Genomic DNA, 19,578 nt, shown 5'->3' with positions numbered 1-19,578 from the left:
CAGCTCTGGGCAGTATAGCTTGGCAAGCCTGGCACAGCTCTGGGCAGTATAGCTTGGCAGTCCTGGCACAGCTCTGGGCAGTATAGCTTGGCAGGCCTGGCACAGCTCTGGGCAGTATAGCTTGGCAGGCCTGGCACAGCTCTGGGCAGGATTATAGCTTGGCAGACCTGGCACAGCTCTGGGCAGTATAGCTTGGCAGCCGTGGCATAGCTCTGGGAAGTATAGCTTGGCAGGCCTGGCACAGCTCTGGGCAGTATAGCTTGGCAGCCCTGGCACAGCTCTGGGCAGTATAGCTTGGCAGGCCTGGCACAGCTCTGGGCAGTATAGCTTGGCAGCCCTGGCACAGCTCTGGGCAGTATAGCTTAGCAGCCCTGGCACAGCTCTGGGCAGTATAGCTTGGCAGGCCTGGCACAGCTCTGGGCAGTATAGCTTGGCAGCCCTGGCACAGCTCTGGGCAGTATAGCTTGGCAGGCCTGGCACAGCTCTGTGCAGTATAGCTTGGCAGGCCTGGCACAGCTCTGGGCAGGATTATAGCTTGGCAGGCCAGGCACAGCACTGGGCAGGATTATAGCTTGGCAGGCCTGGCACAGCACTGGGCAGGATTATAGCTTGGCAGGCCTGGCACAGCACTGGGCAGGATTATAGCTTGGCAGGCCTGGCACAGTTCTGGGCAGTATAGCTTGGCAGGCCTGGCACAGCTCTGGGCAGGATTATAGCTTGGCAGGACAGGCACAGCTCTGGGCAGGATTACAGCTTGGCAGGCCTGGCACAGCTCTGGGCAGTATAGCTTGGCGGGCCTGGCACAGCTCTGGTCAGTAAAGCTTGGCAGGCCTGGCACAGCTCTTGGCGGGAGTATAGCTTGGCAGGCCTGGCACAGCTCTGGGCAGTATAGCTTGGCAGGCCTGGCACAGCTCTGGGCAGGATTATAGCTTGGCAGGCCAGGCACAGCACTGGGCAGGATTATAGCTTGGCAGGCATGGCACAGCACTGGGCAGGATTATAGCTTGGCAGGCATGGCACAGCTCTGGGCAGGATTATAGCTTGGCAGGCCTGGCACAGCTCTGGGCAGTATAGCTTGGCAGGCCTGGCACAGCTCCGGGCAGTATAGCTTGGCAGGCCTGGCATAGCTCTGGTCAGTATAGCTTGGCAGGCCTGGCATAGCTCTGGTCAGTATAGCTTGGCAGCCGTGGCAAAGCTCTGGGCAGTATAGCTTGGCAGGCCTGGCACAGCTCTGGGCAGTATAGCTTGGCAAGCCTGGCACAGCTCTGGGCAGTATAGCTTGGCAGTCCTGGCACAGCTCTGGGCAGTATAGCTTGGCAGGCCTGGCACAGCTCTGGGCAGTATAGCTTGGCAGGCCTGGCACAGCTCTGGGCAGGATTATAGCTTGGCAGACCTGGCACAGCTCTGGGCAGTATAGCTTGGCAGCCGTGGCATAGCTCTGGGAAGTATAGCTTGGCAGGCCTGGCACAGCTCTGGGCAGTATAGCTTGGCAGCCCTGGCACAGCTCTGGGCAGTATAGCTTGGCAGGCCTGGCACAGCTCTGGGCAGTATAGCTTGGCAGCCCTGGCACAGCTCTGGGCAGTATAGCTTAGCAGACCTGGCACAGCTCTGGGCAGGAGTATAGCTTGGCAGGCCTGGCACAGCTCTGGGCAGTATAGCTTGGCAGGCCTTGCACAGCTCTGGGCAGGATTATAGCTTGGCAGGCCTGACAAAGCTCTGGGCAGTATAGCTTGGCGGGCCTGGCACAGCACTGGGCAGTATAGCTTGGCAGGCCTGGCGCAGCTCTTGGCAGTATAGCTTGGTAGGCCTGGCACAGCTCTGGGCAGTATAGCTTGGCAGGCCTGGTACAGCTCTGGGCAGTATAGCTTGGCAGGCCTGGCACAGCTCTGGGCAGGATCATAGCTTGGCAGGCCTGGCACCGCTCTGAGCAATATAGCTTGGAAGGCCTGGCATAGCTCTGGGCAGTATAGCTTGGCAGGTCTGGCACAGCTCTGGGCAGTATAGCTTGGCAGGCCTGGCACAGCTCTGGGCAGTATAGCTTGGCAGACCTGGCACAGCTCTGGGCAGTATAGCTTGGCAGATCTGGCACAGCTCTGGGCAGTATAGCTTGGCAGGCCTGGCACAGCTCTGGGCAGTATAGCTTAGCAGACCTGGCACAGCTCTGGGCAGTATAGCTTGGCAGGCCTGGCACAGCTCTGGGCAGTATAGCTTGGCAGGCATGGCACAGCTCTGGGCAGTATAGCTTGGCGGGCCTGGCACAGCTCTGGGCGGGGTCATAGCTTGGCGGGCCTGGCACAGCTCTGGGCGGGGTCATAGCTTGGCAGGGCTGGCACAGCTCTGGGCAGTATAGCTTGGCAGGCATGGCACAGCTCTGGGCAGTATAGCTTGGCAGGCCTGGCACAGCTCTGGGCAGTATAGCTTGGCAGGCCTGGCACAGCTCTGGGCAGTATAGCTTGGCAGGCCTGGCACAACTCTGGGCAGTATACCTTGGCAGGCCTGGCACAGCTCTGGGCAGTATAGCTTGGCAGGCCTGGCACAGCTCTGGGCAGTATAGCTTGGCAGGCCTGGCACAGCTCTGGGCAGTATAGCTTGGCAGTCCCGGCACAGCTCTGGGCAGTATAGCTTGGCAGGCCTGGCACAGCTCTGGGCAGTATAGCTTGGCAGGCCTGGCACAGCTCTGGGCAGTATAGCTTGGCAGGCCTGGCACAGCTCTGGGCAGGATTATAGCTTGGCAGGTCTGGCACAGCTCTGGGCAGTATAGCTTGGCAGGCCTGGCACAGCTCTGGGCAGTATAGCTTGGCAGGTCTGGCACAGCTCTGGGCAGGATTATAGCTTGGCAGGCCTGGCACAGCTCTGGGCATTGTCATAGCTTGGCAGGCCTGGCACAGCTCTGGGCAGTATAGCTTGGCAGCCCTGGCACAGCTCTGGGCAGTATAGCTTGGCAGGCTTGGCATAGCTCTGGGCAGTATAGCTTGGCAGGCCTGGCACAGCTCTGGGCAGAATAGCTTGGCAGGCCTGGCACAGCTCTGGGCAGTATAGCTTGGCAGGCCTGGCACAGCTCTGGGCAGTATAGCTTGGCAGGCCTGGCACAGCTCTGGGCAGTATAGCTGGGCAGGCCTGGCACAGCTCTGGGCAGTATAGCTTGGCAGGCCTGGCACAGCTCTAGGCAGTATAGCTTGGCAGGCCTGGCACAGCTCTGGGCAGGATTATAGCTTGGCAGGCCTGGCACAGCTCTGGGCAGGATTATAGCTTGGCAGGCCTGGCACAGCTCTGGGCAGTATAGCTTGGCAGGCCTGGCAAAGCTCTGGGCAGGATTATAGCTTGGCAGGCCTGGCACAGCTCTGGGCAGGATTATAGCTTGGCAGGCCTGGCACAGCTCTGGGCAGTATAGCTTGGTGGGCCTGGCACAGCTCTGGGTGGGATCATAGCTTGGCAGCCCTGGCACAGCTCTGGACAGTATAGCTTGGCAGGCCTGGCACAGCTCTGGTCAGTAAAGCTTGGCAGGCCTGGCACAGCTCTTGGCGGGAGTATAGCTTGGCAGGCCTGGCACAGCTCTGTGCAGTATAGCTTGGCAGGCCTGGCACAGCTCTGGGCAGGATTATAGCTTGGCAGGCCAGGCACAGCACTGGGCAGGATTATAGCTTGGCAGGCCTGGCACAGCACTGGGCAGGATTATAGCTTGGCAGGCCTGGCACAGCACTGGGCAGGATTATAGCTTGGCAGGCCTGGCACAGTTCTGGGCAGTATAGCTTGGCAGGCCTGGCACAGCTCTGGGCAGGATTATAGCTTGGCAGGACAGGCACAGCTCTGGGCAGGATTACAGCTTGGCAGGCCTGGCACAGCTCTGGGCAGTATAGCTTGGCGGGCCTGGCACAGCTCTGGTCAGTAAAGCTTGGCAGGCCTGGCACAGCTCTTGGCGGGAGTATAGCTTGGCAGGCCTGGCACAGCTCTGGGCAGTATAGCTTGGCAGGCCTGGCACAGCTCTGGGCAGGATTATAGCTTGGCAGGCCAGGCACAGCACTGGGCAGGATTATAGCTTGGCAGGCATGGCACAGCACTGGGCAGGATTATAGCTTGGCAGGCATGGCACAGCTCTGGGCAGGATTATAGCTTGGCAGGCCTGGCACAGCTCTGGGCAGTATAGCTTGGCAGGCCTGGCACAGCTCTGGGCAGTATAGCTTGGCAGGCCTGGCATAGCTCTGGTCAGTATAGCTTGGCAGGCCTGGCATAGCTCTGGTCAGTATAGCTTGGCAGCCGTGGCAAAGCTCTGGGCAGTATAGCTTGGCAGGCCTGGCACAGCTCTGGGCAGTATAGCTTGGCAAGCCTGGCACAGCTCTGGGCAGTATAGCTTGGCAGTCCTGGCACAGCTCTGGGCAGTATAGCTTGGCAGGCCTGGCACAGCTCTGGGCAGTATAGCTTGGCAGGCCTGGCACAGCTCTGGGCAGGATTATAGCTTGGCAGACCTGGCACAGCTCTGGGCAGTATAGCTTGGCAGCCGTGGCATAGCTCTGGGCAGTATAGCTTGGCAGGCCTGGCACAGCTCTGGGCAGTATAGCTTGGCAGCCCTGGCACAGCTCTGGGCAGTATAGCTTGGCAGGCCTGGCACAGCTCTGGGCAGTATAGCTTGGCAGCCCTGGCACAGCTCTGGGCAGTATAGCTTAGCAGACCTGGCACAGCTCTGGGCAGGAGTATAGCTTGGCAGGCCTGGCACAGCTCTGGGCAGTATAGCTTGGCAAGCCTTGCACAGCTCTGGGCAGGATTATAGCTTGGCAGGCCTGACAAAGCTCTGGGCAGTATAGCTTGGCGGGCCTGGCACAGCACTGGGCAGTATAGCTTGGCAGGCCTGGCGCAGCTCTTGGCAGTATAGCTTGGTAGGCCTGGCACAGCTCTGGGCAGTATAGCTTGGCAGGCCTGGTACAGCTCTGGGCAGTATAGCTTGGCAGGCCTGGCACAGCTCTGGGCAGGATCATAGCTTGGCAGGCCTGGCACCGCTCTGAGCAATATAGCTTGGAAGGCCTGGCATAGCTCTGGGCAGTATAGCTTGGCAGGTCTGGCACAGCTCTGGGCAGTATAGCTTGGCAGGCCTGGCACAGCTCTGGGCAGTATAGCTTGGCAGACCTGGCACAGCTCTGGGCAGTATAGCTTGGCAGATCTGGCACAGCTCTGGGCAGTATAGCTTGGCAGGCCTGGCACAGCTCTGGGCAGTATAGCTTCGCAGACCTGGCACAGCTCTGGGCAGTATAGCTTGGCAGGCCTGGCACAGCTCTGGGCAGTATAGCTTGGCAGGCATGGCACAGCTCTGGGCAGTATAGCTTGGCGGGCCTGGCACAGCTCTGGGCGGGGTCATAGCTTGGCGGGCCTGGCACAGCTCTGGGCGGGGTCATAGCTTGGCAGGGCTGGCACAGCTCTGGGCAGTATAGCTTGGCAGGCATGGCACAGCTCTGGGCAGTATAGCTTGGCAGGCCTGGCACAGCTCTGGGCAGTATAGCTTGGCAGGCCTGGCACAGCTCTGGGCAGTATAGCTTGGCAGGCCTGGCACAACTCTGGGCAGTATACCTTGGCAGGCCTGGCACAGCTCTGGGCAGTATAGCTTGGCAGGCCTGGCACAGCTCTGGGCAGTATAGCTTGGCAGGCCTGGCACAGCTCTGGGCAGTATAGCTTGGCAGTCCCGGCACAGCTCTGGGCAGTATAGCTTGGCAGGCCTGGCACAGCTCTGGGCAGTATAGCTTGGCAGGCCTGGCACAGCTCTGGGCAGTATAGCTTGGCAGGCCTGGCACAGCTCTGGGCAGGATTATAGCTTGGCAGGTCTGGCACAGCTCTGGGCAGTATAGCTTGGCAGGCCTGGCACAGCTCTGGGCAGTATAGCTTGGCAGGTCTGGCACAGCTCTGGGCAGGATTATAGCTTGGCAGGCCTGGCACAGCTCTGGGCATTGTCATAGCTTGGCAGGCCTGGCACAGCTCTGGGCAGTATAGCTTGGCAGCCCTGGCACAGCTCTGGGCAGTATAGCTTGGCAGGCTTGGCATAGCTCTGGGCAGTATAGCTTGGCAGGCCTGGCACAGCTCTGGGCAGAATAGCTTGGCAGGCCTGGCACAGCTCTGGGCAGTATAGCTTGGCAGGCCTGGCACAGCTCTGGGCAGAATAGCTTGGCAGGCCTGGCACAGCTCTAGGCAGTATAGCTTGGCAGGCCTGGCACAGCTCTGGGCAGTATAGCTTGGCAGGCCTGGCACAGCTCTGGGCAGGATTATAGCTTGGCAGGTCTGGCACAGCTCTGGGCAGTATAGCTTGGCAGGCCTGGCACAGCTCTGGGCAGTATAGCTTGGCAGGTCTGGCACAGCTCTGGGCAGGATTATAGCTTGGCAGGCCTGGCACAGCTCTGGGCATTGTCATAGCTTGGCAGGCCTGGCACAGCTCTGGGCAGTATAGCTTGGCAGCCCTGGCACAGCTCTGGGCAGTATAGCTTGGCAGGCTTGGCATAGCTCTGGGCAGTATAGCTTGGCAGGCCTGGCACAGCTCTGGGCAGAATAGCTTGGCAGGCCTGGCACAGCTCTGGGCAGTATAGCTTGGCAGGCCTGGCACAGCTCTGGGCAGAATAGCTTGGCAGGCCTGGCACAGCTCTAGGCAGTATAGCTTGGCAGGCCTGGCACAGCTCTGGGCAGGATTATGGCTTGGCAGGCCTGGCACAGCTCTGTGGAGCGTCAGACTTTGCACCTCTGTCATGGACACATTCATGTGAAGTCGTCACCATTCCTGACCGGTGACCAGCAGCTGTTCAGAGATCCCGCAATAAACCACAACATGAGGACTGGAAGCAGTAATGATAGAGGGTGACATCACACCTTCCACGCTCCTGTACTCTGCACTACACACGGGCAATCAGATTACAGAGCAACAAGGAGGAAGAGGAGCCCAGGATGGATTAAACGAGGTTACAACCGGGTACAATGAAAAGATGGAGATGGCTTACCTCTCAGGATGACACAATCAGTGGAAGGAAATACATTTGTGTCGTCCTGACAGGTAAGCCGCCTCCATCTATTGATTTTACCCGGTTTTAACCTCATTATATCCATCCTGGACCCTCTTCCTTCTTGCTGTACTAGTTTTGCAGAGTCGCAGAGAGCTCTGTCTGCTGAAGCTTTTAGCTCAACTGTCTCTCACTGTATCTTGTTTGTGTAAGGTTTTACTGCAGAGGAAAGCTGAAAAGGACATTAGCTCTGCTCTGTAAAATCATTAAAAATGCTGAATGTAATGTGTAAACTGCAAATATTAGAGAATGATCTAATGTTATAAAAAAAAAGCTATAGAACTGAAAATAAAAATATGAAACTATTTCATTCATTATATAATGAGTTTTTTTTTTCGCTTCAGTTTCACTTTAAAGGACAACTATCAAAGTTAAAGTGGACCCAAACTAAAAATACAAGATTTCAGAAATAAAATCTATTTTCTAAATTATAATAATAAATAGCAGCCTTTTTTCAGCTGCATGATGACTAATCTAAAATATTTTACATTTATTGTAGGAACCCCTCCCTTCCTTTCATATTGCCGGGACAGAATCCGGCAGACTGGTGGAGTAGGTGGTGTCCAGCAAAGGAGGAATTGCTAATGGCTACCACCTGTATAATGGCCCATACTCACGGGCAACTTTTTGGCCTGTCGCCAGCACACGTGAGCGTGTGCGCGACAGGCCGGCGACAGCTCGTCGCCAGGTCCCTCCGCATACACACGGCGGAGGGACATGGCAACTGATGTGGCGGAAGCTGTCGCTGTTGCGCCTCCCCCCGCCGGAAGCCCAATGCATTACTTATCTTGTTGCTGTCTCACGCGGACTAGCGACAGTTCCGGCGGAGTTGCGGCGGCGACTGTCGCCAGGCGATTGAGCGGTTCAATCGCCCGGCGACATCAGCGGTGAGCGACGGTTCGGGGTGCGCGCCCGTGCAACGCCGCATACTCACAGGCGACCTGTCGCTGCAACACGCGCGCGCCACGTGTTGCGGCGACATTTGTAGCCCGTGAGTATGGGCAATAACCCTAGTTATGGAAAGAGAAGGGTGAAAAGCATGCACTGAAATGCTCATAGGCTTGCAGGAGTGTTTATTTATCTATGTATGTGTCAGAGTGGTGCAACTACATATTTTGAATTAAAAAAATGTTTGGTTTGGGTCCGCTTTAACTAAAATTCTAAATGCCACATATATTTCCAGTAATTACTAGCAAGTAGCAATACAAGGGCTTTTTTTCATCTTTTCATGTTTAATATGAAGTAAATGACATTTAGGCCTTGTTGACATAACAAATCGTCAGCGCTATCGCAAGCGTTTTAGTGATTTTCAAAGAGCTTTTCCCTGCGCTTTGCGCTTAGAAAGGCGCTTTTCGAAAGCGCTTTTGTGGAGTGATTAATGTTTACACTTCCTGAAATTAGTCAGGAAGTGAACTCTTGTACCCGGAAATGAATAAATACCATGTATTTATTCTTTAAAGCGTTGGGGAAATCGATATACAAAGTGCTTTTTTAAGCGCTTTGCAATTTCCCTATACCAACCATTGCGCCAAAACGCTCAGAAAATGGAGCAGGCAGTGCATGGCGATTTAAAAGAGAAATCCAAATGCTCAAATGTGAACACTGTCATAGGAAATCACTGCACAAGTGCTTTTAGAGTGATTTGCAAAATCGCCAGAGCTTAAAAAAATCAGACAAGTAGAGTGACCAAGCAGCTGGGGGTGGCCCAAACCACAAGGAAAGTATAGGGGACTAAAGGAGACCGAAAAGCCCTCCTACTAAAAAGCAATGCTTAGGTTGGCTTGCCTTCTTAAAACAGAAGGAATTCATAATAATTCAGCTTAAAGTTCACTTTTAGCTGAATTATTGTAAATTCTTTGGCAAAACAACCGTAAAAAAATCAGCTCATAGTGTAAAGAAGCCCTTATAGAGAACAGTTCTCACTGTGGGCATTACTATGGAGGACAATGCTCAGCACATCCAGCATACAGAAACAGTCCTCACTGGCTCTAATACTGTGACTGGAATCAGTTCAGAATGATAGGAAGCAGAAATATAGCTTCAAATGTGTGTAAGTAGTTATCAGCTGCAGCTCTGTGTTCCCGTCTGTGTGTATCTCTCTGCCTCGCAGTGTAAAGTAAACAGTTTACAGTCAGGTTACAGTTCAGCTCAATTCCTTCCCTGGAATATATCAGTCGATCGTTTGGCAATTATCTTATCTGACAGCAGCCTTTCCTGCGGGAGAAATACACAGCAACCGTTGGTAAGTCGTAAAGTGAAAATCGCTCCTTACGTATAAGGCTGGGAAATAACACAATTACCCGATAGCGTTTGCTGACGGCTCCAGAGGTGAAGCTGATGTCAGAGAGCGCCAGGATACAGAACCTCCCACATCGCAGTCTGACCGCCTCAGTTATTCGCCGCGGCTCAAGATGGGATCTCACCATACTTCCTGCTTCTGACCCCACCCACCGCGATTTTCCATTATTACCCCCCACAGTAGGCAAAAACTATTTAAATGCTCTGTCTGTACGGCAAACCAAACCACCTCCAGGATTGAGTCTGGAGACAACAGCAGAATCAGTCTGTTTACTACGGCATCTAGGACAAATGCATTGGGCTCGATTCACAAAGCGGTGCTAACCCAGTTAGAGACTTAGGCATGATAACCATTGCACCACTCTGGTGAAAAGCCAGTTTAGGTGTGATAAGTTTAGGCATGCTAAGTTTAGGCGTGATAAGTTTAGGCATGCTAAGTTTAGGCGTGATAAGTTTAGATAAGTTTAGATCGCTTGCAAAGTCCCGCACGCAAAGCAGCGCCATTAAACTCTATGCGAAGTGCACCAGTCTTTGCTAGCGTAAAACATTTGATCAGCTGTGCACTGCGGTGCTAACGCAGTTGGCGCTTAAACTTATCATGCCTAAACTTATCACACCTAAACTTATCATGCCTAAACTTATCACACCTAAACTTATCACACCTAAACTTATCATGCCTAAACTTATCACACCTAAACTTATCATGCCTAAACTTATCACACCTAAACTTATCACACCTAAACTTATCATGCCTAAACCGAGTTTAGGCATGATAAATGGCTTTTCACCAGCGTGCTAACTGTTAGCACCGCTTTGTGAATCAGGCCCATTGTCTTTAAACACAAAGGAGTGCCTTAATAAAGCAGCTTATCAACTATAACATACCAAAGAGCGTGTAGAAAAGCCATTTGTACAACTCTAATATTACGCAGATTTTCAGTATCAGAAATGCTGTTTTCTACAATCTTTCTATGTACATTATAAACACCGGGAAAACAGCAGTAGTAATAAACTAAATGCAATAACGTATATATACCCAGGGGGATAATTAATGTATATAATTGAATACATTCTGGAGTCCTCCTGTAATTAAATTATCCATGCGGATTTAACTGCTGGAGATTGTGAAACATGATCTGGAATATGTAGGAAATCCTGGTAAATTTGATTTCATTTCGAAAATTTCATTGACCTGATTTCCAGTAGATTTTTAACAGCCAGATTATGAATGAAGCACTTTAGTGTCCCTGCGCCGTCTGTCATCTGTTCAGCCGCGGTGCTGACTGATGCCACTGAAGCTATGTACACACATCAGATAAATGTTGTTTCAAACATCTGGTGAACGAAAGATCACTATATCTGGCAACAAATTATCTGTTCACACAATAAATGACAACGGCGTGTGACTGATATCGGGTACTCTGCCTGATCCAACCGACAGATCAACTCAGGCGACTATTGGGCAGATATGGTACCATCAGCCTGGTGTGTTCAATGTCGTTTAAATTACATTGTTGCAACGCATGCGCGTGCGTCATGTGGAACGTCACTTACGCTTGCGCATGCAGTTTGCATATGACATCATCGTTTGTAATATCAGTGTGTATGAATAATGTTGTTTAAACACTTCGCATCCAGACCTTGTTTCCCACTTATGGACCAGAGCCGTTTTGACAGTTTAGCTACGTCCTTATTTAATCAGAAATAACTTTATCCCTACTTATCACACAGAAATGAAATATATATTGTTTTTTTTCATTGTATGCCATTTTTTCCCTCAAACAATTTTGTTTTCTATGAATTTGAATGGGAAAATCAGGAAAAAAATAGAAAAAACACATTTTTCAGTTTTACCAATTCTAGTTTAAAAATAAAAAGTGCTACTGTAGATAAAAACCACAAATTTTGTTTCGCTATTCCTACCGCTTATCACAAAACTTAGATTATGTTCCGGTCACAATTTATGGTGAAGATATTGGATTCTGAAATAGTGCTACAGAGTGTATTTTTCACTATGAAATGAGAAAATTAAAGTATTTTAATGGTAAAAATCCATCTCATTAGCTCAGGAAAAATATATTCCCCTTCACCACTTAGTGCTGCATCAGATAGTGCCAGAAATGTGCACAGGAGCGATGCCCAATCCTGCACAGCACTGCTTCTGCTACAAGACGTATATCTACTGACTCGTGGCTTAGATGAAGTCACAGAAGACGTAGATATATTGCAGTGGTAGATAAAGTGGTTAAACCACGACTTTATTTTTGCCGAGTAATGTCGTTTGATGGATGCTGCTTGTTTACATGCGCCAGTTTTACTCTAGTGTGTGTACAGAACTCAACAGTGACCAGTGCAGAGGACAACCTATACTCGTGACGTTCTCAGCCTGATTTCCTGTGTCACTTACGTTTCATGTCCTCGCTCTTCCCCCACTTCATACAGCCTCCTTGGTAATTATTAGTACTGAATAGCGATGGGAGAACTCATTATGCTGTTGCTGATCACTCATGTGATCAGCAATAGCATAATAACCTTTAAAGAAAACCATTTCTTTATTAGAGCCGATACAAATCCTGCAATAAATCTGCAGTGTGTCTACTTCCTGCTTTCATGGAAGCAGTCATATTGTTAACCTCCTGTGCTTTTAAATGAGCTTATCTGCCATCTCTGCCGAGACAGTCAGGTGACACGGGGGGGGGGGGGAGATCACATTAACACGTGATTAGACACAGATGAGGGGGGATTAGACCGGCTAAACTCTCTAAATACATACAGAGGGCATTGCTCTAGGTTTCCCTTCTGTCCTGGGCAAGAGTTCAGGTCCACTCTAAAGGCATGCTGGTGAATGTAGTGCAGTGACTGGATGAATGCTCTATGGACGAAGCCAGTCATCCCTCTCTAGGCTCTCTCTGTGTGTCTGGGATGGGGGGGGCTGTCAGAGTTGTGTTACTCTGAGTATTCCCCTTCCAGGCATGCTGGGTAATGTAGTGCAGCGACTGGATGACATGAATGCTGTACAGACACCGCCTGTCATCCCTCTCCAGGCATGCTGGGTAATGTAGTGCAGCGACTGGATGACATGAATGCTGTACAGACACCGCCTGTCATCCCTCTCCAGGCATGCTGGGTAATGTAGTGCAGCGACTGGATGACATGAATGCTGTACAGACACCGCCTGTCATCCCTCTCCAGGCATGCTGGGTAATGTAGTGCAGTGAGTGGATGAATGCTGTACAGACACCGCCTGTCATCCCTCTCCAGGCATGCTGGGTAATGTAGTGCAGTGAGTGGATGAATGCTGTACAGACACCGCCTGTCATCCCTCTCCAGGCATGCTGGGTAATGTAGTGCAGCGACTGGATGACATGAATGCTGTACAGACACCGCCTGTCAGCCCTCTCCAGGCATGCTGGGTAATGTAGTGCAGTGAGTGGATGAATGCTGTACAGACACCGCCTGTCATCCCTCTCCCGCCTCTCTGTGCTTCTGGGATGAGGGGGGCTGGCGGAGTTGTGTTACTCTGGAGTATTTCTAATCGGAGATGTAAGGCTGGATTTATTTACTGCGGCTCAATTTCAGCTCCCTCTGTACTGTGCTTGTCTGTTTCCTATTTATATCAGGGTGACGTCCCACGTCCGGTCTCACAGCCACGGGAGTCCTAGAGACATGGCGGGGTGTGCCAGCAGAGGGGGCCTGGGCACAGAAGTCCTAGATACATGGCGGGGTGCCCCAGCAGAGGTGGCCTGGGCACAGAAGTCCTAGAGACATGGCGGGGTGTGCCCCAGCAGAGAGGACCTGGGCACAGAAGTCCTAGAGACATGGCGGGGTGCCCCAGCAGAGAGGACCTGGGCACAGAAGTCCTAGATACATGGCGGGGTGTGCCAGCAGAGAGGACCTGGGCACAGAAGTCCTAGAGACATGGCGGGGTGTGCCAGCAGAGAGGACCTGGGCACAGAAGTCCTAGATACATGGTGGGGTGTGCCAGCAGAGAGGACCTGGGCACAGAAGTCCTAGAGACATGGTGGGGTGTGCCAGCAGAGGGGACCTGGGCACAGAAGTCCTAGATACATGGTGGGGTGTGCCAGCAGAGGGGGCCTGGGCACAGAAGTCCTAGAGACATGGCGGGGTGTGCCAGCAGAGGTGGCCTGGGCACAGAAGTCCTAGAGACATGGCCTGTGCCCCAGCAGAGGGGGCCTGGGCACAGAAGTCCTAGAGACATGGTGGGGTGCCCCAGCAGAGGGGGCCTGGGCACAGAAGTCCTAGAGACATGGTGGGGTGTGCCAGCAGAGGGGGCCTGGGCACAGAAGTCCTAGAGACATGGTGGGGTGTGCCAGCAGAGAGGACCTGGGCACAGAAGTCCTAGAGACATGGCGGGGTGCCCCAGCAGAGAGGACCTGGGCACAGAAGTCCTAGATACATGGCGGGGTGTGCCAGCAGAGAGGACCTGGGCACAGAAGTCCTAGAGACATGGCGGGGTGTGCCAGCAGAGAGGACCTGGGCACAGAAGTCCTAGATACATGGTGGGGTGTGCCAGCAGAGAGGACCTGGGCACAGAAGTCCTAGAGACATGGTGGGGTGTGCCAGCAGAGGGGACCTGGGCACAGAAGTCCTAGATACATGGTGGGGTGTGCCAGCAGAGGGGGCCTGGGCACAGAAGTCCTAGAGACATGGCGGGGTGTGCCAGCAGAGGTGGCCTGGGCACAGAAGTCCTAGAGACATGGCCTGTGCCCCAGCAGAGGGGGCCTGGGCACAGAAGTCCTAGAGACATGGTGGGGTGCCCCAGCAGAGGGGGCCTGGGCACAGAAGTCCTAGAGACATGGTGGGGTGTGCCAGCAGAGGGGGCCTGGGCACAGAAGTCCTAGAGACATGGTGGGGTGTGCCAGCAGAGAGGACCTGGGCACAGAAGTCCTAGAGACATGGCGGGGTGTGCCAGCAGAGAGGACCTGGGCACAGAAGTCCTAGAGACATGGTGGGGTGTGCCAGCAGAGAGGACCTGGGCACAGAAGTCCTAGAGACATGGCGGGGTGTGCCAGCAGAGAGGACCTGGGCACAGAAGTCCTAGAGACATGGCGGGGTGTGCCAGCAGAGAGGACCTGGGCACAGAAGTCCTAGATACATGGTGGGGTGTGCCAGCAGAGGGGGCCTGGGCACAGAAGTCCTAGAGACATGGCGGGGTGTGCCAGCAGAGGTGGCCTGGGCACAGAAGTCCTAGAGACATGGCGGGGTGCCCCAGCAGAGGGGGCCTGGGCACAGAAGTCCTAGAGACATGGTGGGGTGTGCCAGCAGAGGGGGCCTGGGCACAGAAGTCCTAGATACATGGTGGGGTGTGCCAGCAGAGGGGGCCTGGGCACAGAAGTCCTAGAGACATGGTGGGGTGTGCCAGCAGAGGTGGCCTGGGCACAGAAGTCCTAGAGACATGGCCTGTGCCCCAGCAGAGGGGGCCTGAGGACAGCTGCACCCACAGGAGGAGGAGTAGATAGATGGTCTGCATGTGATGAACTGTACAATGTATAAATGTATAGACAGGTGTAGTATTAGTAGTAGTAGGTACACAGGAGTGATGTGATGTCACATCTGCCACACGCCCAATCACAATGCGAGGGCGGCCCTTACACAATCACATCTGCCGCCCAGCCCAATCACAATGCGAGGGCGGCCCTTACACAATCACATCTGCCACACGCCCAATCACAATGCGAGGGCGGCCCTTACACAATCACATCTGCCACACGCCCAATCACAATGCGAGGGCGGCCCTTACACAATCACATCTGCCGCCCAGCCCAATCACAATGCGAGGGCGGCCCTTACACAATCACATCTGCCACACAGCCCAATCACAATGCAAGGGCGGCCCTTACACAATCACATCTGCCACACGCCCAATCACAATGCGAGGGCGGCCCTTACACAATCACATCTGCCGCCCAGCCCAATCACAATGCGAGGGCGGCCCTTACACAATCACATCTGCCGCCCAGCCCAATCACAATGCGAGGGCGGCCCTTACACAATCACATCTGCCACACAGCCCAATCACAATGCAAGGGCGGCCCTTACACAATCACATCTGCCACACGCCCAATCACAATGCGAGGGCGGCCCTTACACAATCACATCTGCCACACGCCCAATCACAATGCGAGGGCGGCCCTTACACAATCACATCTGCCACACAGCCCAATCACAATGCAAGGGCGGCCCTTACACAATCACATCTGCCACACGCCCAATCACAATGCGAGGGCAGCCCTTACACAATCACATCTGCCGCCCAGCCCAATCACAATGCGAGGGCGGCCCTTACACAATCACATCTGCCACACAGCCCAATCACAATGCGAGGGCGGCCCTTACACAATCACAATGCGAGGGCGGCCCTTACACAACCACATCTGCCCCACAGCCCAATCACAATGTGAGGGCGGTCCTTACACAATCACATCTGCCACACAGCCCAATCACAATGCGAGGGCGGCCCTTACACAATCACAATGCGAGGGCGGCCCTTACACAATCACAATGCGAGGGCGGCCCTTACACAATCACAATGCGAGGGCGGCCCTTACACAACCACATCTGCCGCCCAGCCTAATCACAATGCGAGGACGGCCCTTACACAATCACATCTGCCACACAGCCCAATCACAATGCGAGGGCGGCCCTTACACAATCACAATGCGAGGGCGGCCCTTACACAACCACATCTGCCGCCCAGCCTAATCACAATGCGAGGACGGCCCTTACACAATCACATCTGCCACACAGCCCAATCACAATGCGAGGGCGGCCCTTACACAATCACAATGCGAGGGCGGCCCTTACACAATAACAATGTGAGGGCGGCCCTTACACAATCACATCTGCCGCCCAGCCCAATCACAATGCGAGGGCGGCCCTTACACAATCACATCTGCCGCCCAGCCCAATCACAATGCGAGGGCGGCCCTTACACAATCACATCTGCCACACAGCCCAATCACAATGCAAGGGCGGCCCTTACACAATCACATCTGCCGCCCAGCCCAATCACAATGCGAGGGCGGCCCTTACACAATCACATCTGCCACACGCCCAATCACAATGCGAGGGCGGCCCTTACACAATAACAATGCGAGGACGGCCCTTACACAATCACAATGCGAGGGCGGCCCTTACACAACCACATCTGCCGCCCAGCCTAATCACAATGCGAGGACGGCCCTTACACAACCACATCTGCCACACGCCCAATCACAATGCGAGGACGGCCCTTACACAATCACAATGCGAGGTGATGGCAGCACGTGTGTCTCACAATCCTGCACAGTTGCTCACAGCTGATTCCAGTAATGGCAGCTATTTATATTTCATGGCAGGAGTCTGGCTTCCAGTCTACCCCCTCCGTCCTCACTACAGAGCGCGGGCCTGGAGAAGGGGCCCAAATGTCACTTCCCAGCACCCCTGGCATTATCACCGGCTACCCCCAAACCTCAGCACAGGGGTCCCGACTGACATCACCGGCGGCTGAACCCCCAAACCTCAGCACAGGGGTGCCCACTGACATCACCGGCGGCTGAACCCTCAAACCTCAGCACAGGGGTCCCCACTGACATCACTGGCAGCTGAACCCCCAAACCTCAGCACAGGCGTACCCACTGACATCACCGGCGGCTGAACCCTCAAACCTCAGCACAGGGGTCCCCACTGACATCACTGGCAGCTGAACCCCCAAACCTCAGCACAGGCGTACCCACTGACATCACCGGCGGCTGAACCCTCAAACCTCAGCACAGGGGTCCCCACTGATATCACTGGCAGCTGAACCCCCAAACCTCAGCACAGGCGTACCCACTGACATCACTGGCGGCTGAACCCCCAAACAGCTGCACAGGGGTCTCCACTGACATCACCAGTGGCTGAACCCCCAGACCTCAGCACAGGGGTACCCACTGACATCACTGGCAGCTGAACCCCCAAACCTCAGCACAGGGGTACCCACTGACATCACTGGCAGCTGAACCCCCAAACCTCAGCACAGGGGTACCCACTGACATCACTGGCGGCTGGACCTCCAAACCTCAGCACAGGGGTCCCGACTGACATCACCGGCGGCTGAACCCCCAAACCTCAACACAGGGGTACCCACTGACATCACTGGCGGCTGAACCCCCAAACCTCAGCACAGGGGTACCCAATGACATCACTGGAGGCTGAACCCCCAAACAGCTACACAGGGGTACCCACAGACATCACCGGCGGCTGAACCTCCAAACAGCTGCACAGGGGTACCCACTGACACATTATCACCGGCGGCTGAACCCCCAAACAGCTGCACAGGGGTACCCACTGACACATTATCACCGGCGGCTGAACCCCCAAACAGCTGCACAGGAGTACCCACTGACATCACTGGCGGCTGAACCCCCAAACCTCAGCACAGGGGTACCCACTGACAACAATGAAAAGAAATAACTGATGGGGGGGGGGCAGACACTGACAATTCATAACACACACAGGCTTATAACTGGCCGCTGTTGCTTTATACTGTGTTTATAAGGCTGTGATACTGGGAGGTGCTTGTCACAAGAGCTTACAGTCATTAGCAATTCTTACAGTGGAAATGAGACCCATATAATCACCTCCGAGCAGGACTAGCTCAGTGCCTGGCTGTGTCATATATACAGTATATAATCACCTCTGAGCAGCACTAGCTCAGTACCTGTGTCATATATACAGTATATTTAGTATACCATACAATACACAATGCACACCGTACAGGGCAGATCCCGCGTCCGGCCCATTTCCATCGATCCTGGCCGCAGTGCGGCGACCTTTGCCCCTCGCTCCTCCAGGCACGGCGATCACCTGCACGCCAGGTAATGGTAACACATAGGAGCACATGGCGTAGGCCAGTGACCATCCCCACTTCCCATTAACCCTGCAGTGTCTGGCAGGTGACAGGTGACATGCTGTGCTCTCAATCACATACAGGAATACAGAATAAAGAGAACCTACCTTTGTATCTCTCCCGGACATCTTCATATGCCTGGATAAAGTCTTTCTCCTCTGCACCAGGTGGCAAGAAGGGCAAGTTAAAGCTAGCCATGGCTACCAGCGGTCCTTACCGGTCTGTCACTGTCCCCCTGCTCTCTGTGTCCCCCTGCTCTCTGTGTGCCCTCCTCTGTGTCCCCCTGCTCTCTCTGTACCTTCCTCTGTGTCCCCCTGCTCTCTCTGTGTCACTCTCTGCTCCCTGTTACCTCTGGTATAACTGTCTCTCTCTCTGTTATTCTTTATAATTACTCCCTCCCTCTTACAACTTCTCTAACTGTCAGACTCCCTTAAAACTTCTGTAAGTCTCAGCCTCTCTCTGTGTGTCTGCTCTGCTCTCCCAGCTCCTGTCTGTGTCCCCTCTGCCCCTGTCTCTGTGTGTCCCCTCTGTCTCTCTGTTCCTGTCTATGTCCCCTCTGTCTCTCTGTGTCCCCTCTGTCTCTGTGTGTCCCCTCTGTCTCTCTGTCTCTGTGTCCCCTCTCTCAGGCACAGCTGTCTCTCCCAGCCCCCCTCTGTCTCTCTGTGTCCCCTCTGTCTCTGTGTGTCCCCTCTGTCTCTCTGTCTCTGTGTGCCCCCTCTCTCAGGCACAGCTGTCTCTCCCAGCCCCCCTCTGTCTCTCAGTCTCTGCTAGGCTCTCATACACATACCCATGCTCGGTCAGATCCCAAAAGCCAGGCTGAGCCAAACCCACAGCAGGGTCACTCCTCAGAGCCGACCTCTTAAAGTTACAGCAGCTGCTCCAATCACACATCGCATTACAGAGAGGGAGAGAGAAGTGTGTGTGTTGGGTGCGCACAGTGCATGTGTGTGTGGAGAAAGTGTTACAGTGTCTCTGTCTATGTGTACACAGTGTGTGTGTGTGTGTGTGTGTGTGTGTGTGTGTGTGTGTGTGTGTGTGTGTGTGTGTGTGTGTGTGTGTGTGTGTGTGTGTGTGTGTGTGTGTGTGTGTGTGTGTGTGTGTGTGTGTGTACTGTGTGTCCTGTGTGTGTACTGTGTGTGTGTGTGTGTGTGTGTGTATACAGTGTGTGTAGTATGTGTGTGTGTGTGTGTGTGTGTGTGTACTGTGTGTGTGTACGTGTGTGTGTGTGTGTGTGTGTGTGTGTGTGTGTGTGTGTACGTGTGTGTACGTGTGTGTGTGTGTGTGTGTGTGTACTGTGTGTGTGTACGTGTGTGTGTGTGTGTGTGTGTACTGTGTGTGTGTACGTGTGTGTGTGTACGTGTGTGT

The 19,578-nt window shown here is 53.9% G+C and overlaps 1 protein-coding gene across 4 annotated transcripts in view; it reads right to left on the bottom strand.

Annotated features, from left to right (window-relative positions):
- The window catches only part of PLEC (plectin), a 367,871-nt gene that overhangs the window by 254,448 nt on the left and 93,845 nt on the right, over positions 1-19,578 (bottom strand). Inside the window, exon 1 of one of the 4 annotated variants that reach the window (XM_068238148.1) lies at positions 18,321-18,941. The exons of the other annotated variants lie outside the window; for them this stretch is intronic. Coding sequence (XP_068094249.1) covers positions 18,321-18,411 — 91 coding nt within the window. The 5' untranslated portion in view covers positions 18,412-18,941. Of the gene's footprint in view, positions 1-18,320; positions 18,942-19,578 lie in introns of those variants that run through there. 4 annotated transcript variants of the gene reach the window in all.

This window comes from Hyperolius riggenbachi, chromosome 5 (assembly GCF_040937935.1).
Source record: "Hyperolius riggenbachi isolate aHypRig1 chromosome 5, aHypRig1.pri, whole genome shotgun sequence".
Taxonomy (NCBI): domain Eukaryota; kingdom Metazoa; phylum Chordata; class Amphibia; order Anura; family Hyperoliidae; genus Hyperolius; species Hyperolius riggenbachi.
This window is presented reverse-complemented; position numbering and strand designations above follow the sequence as displayed.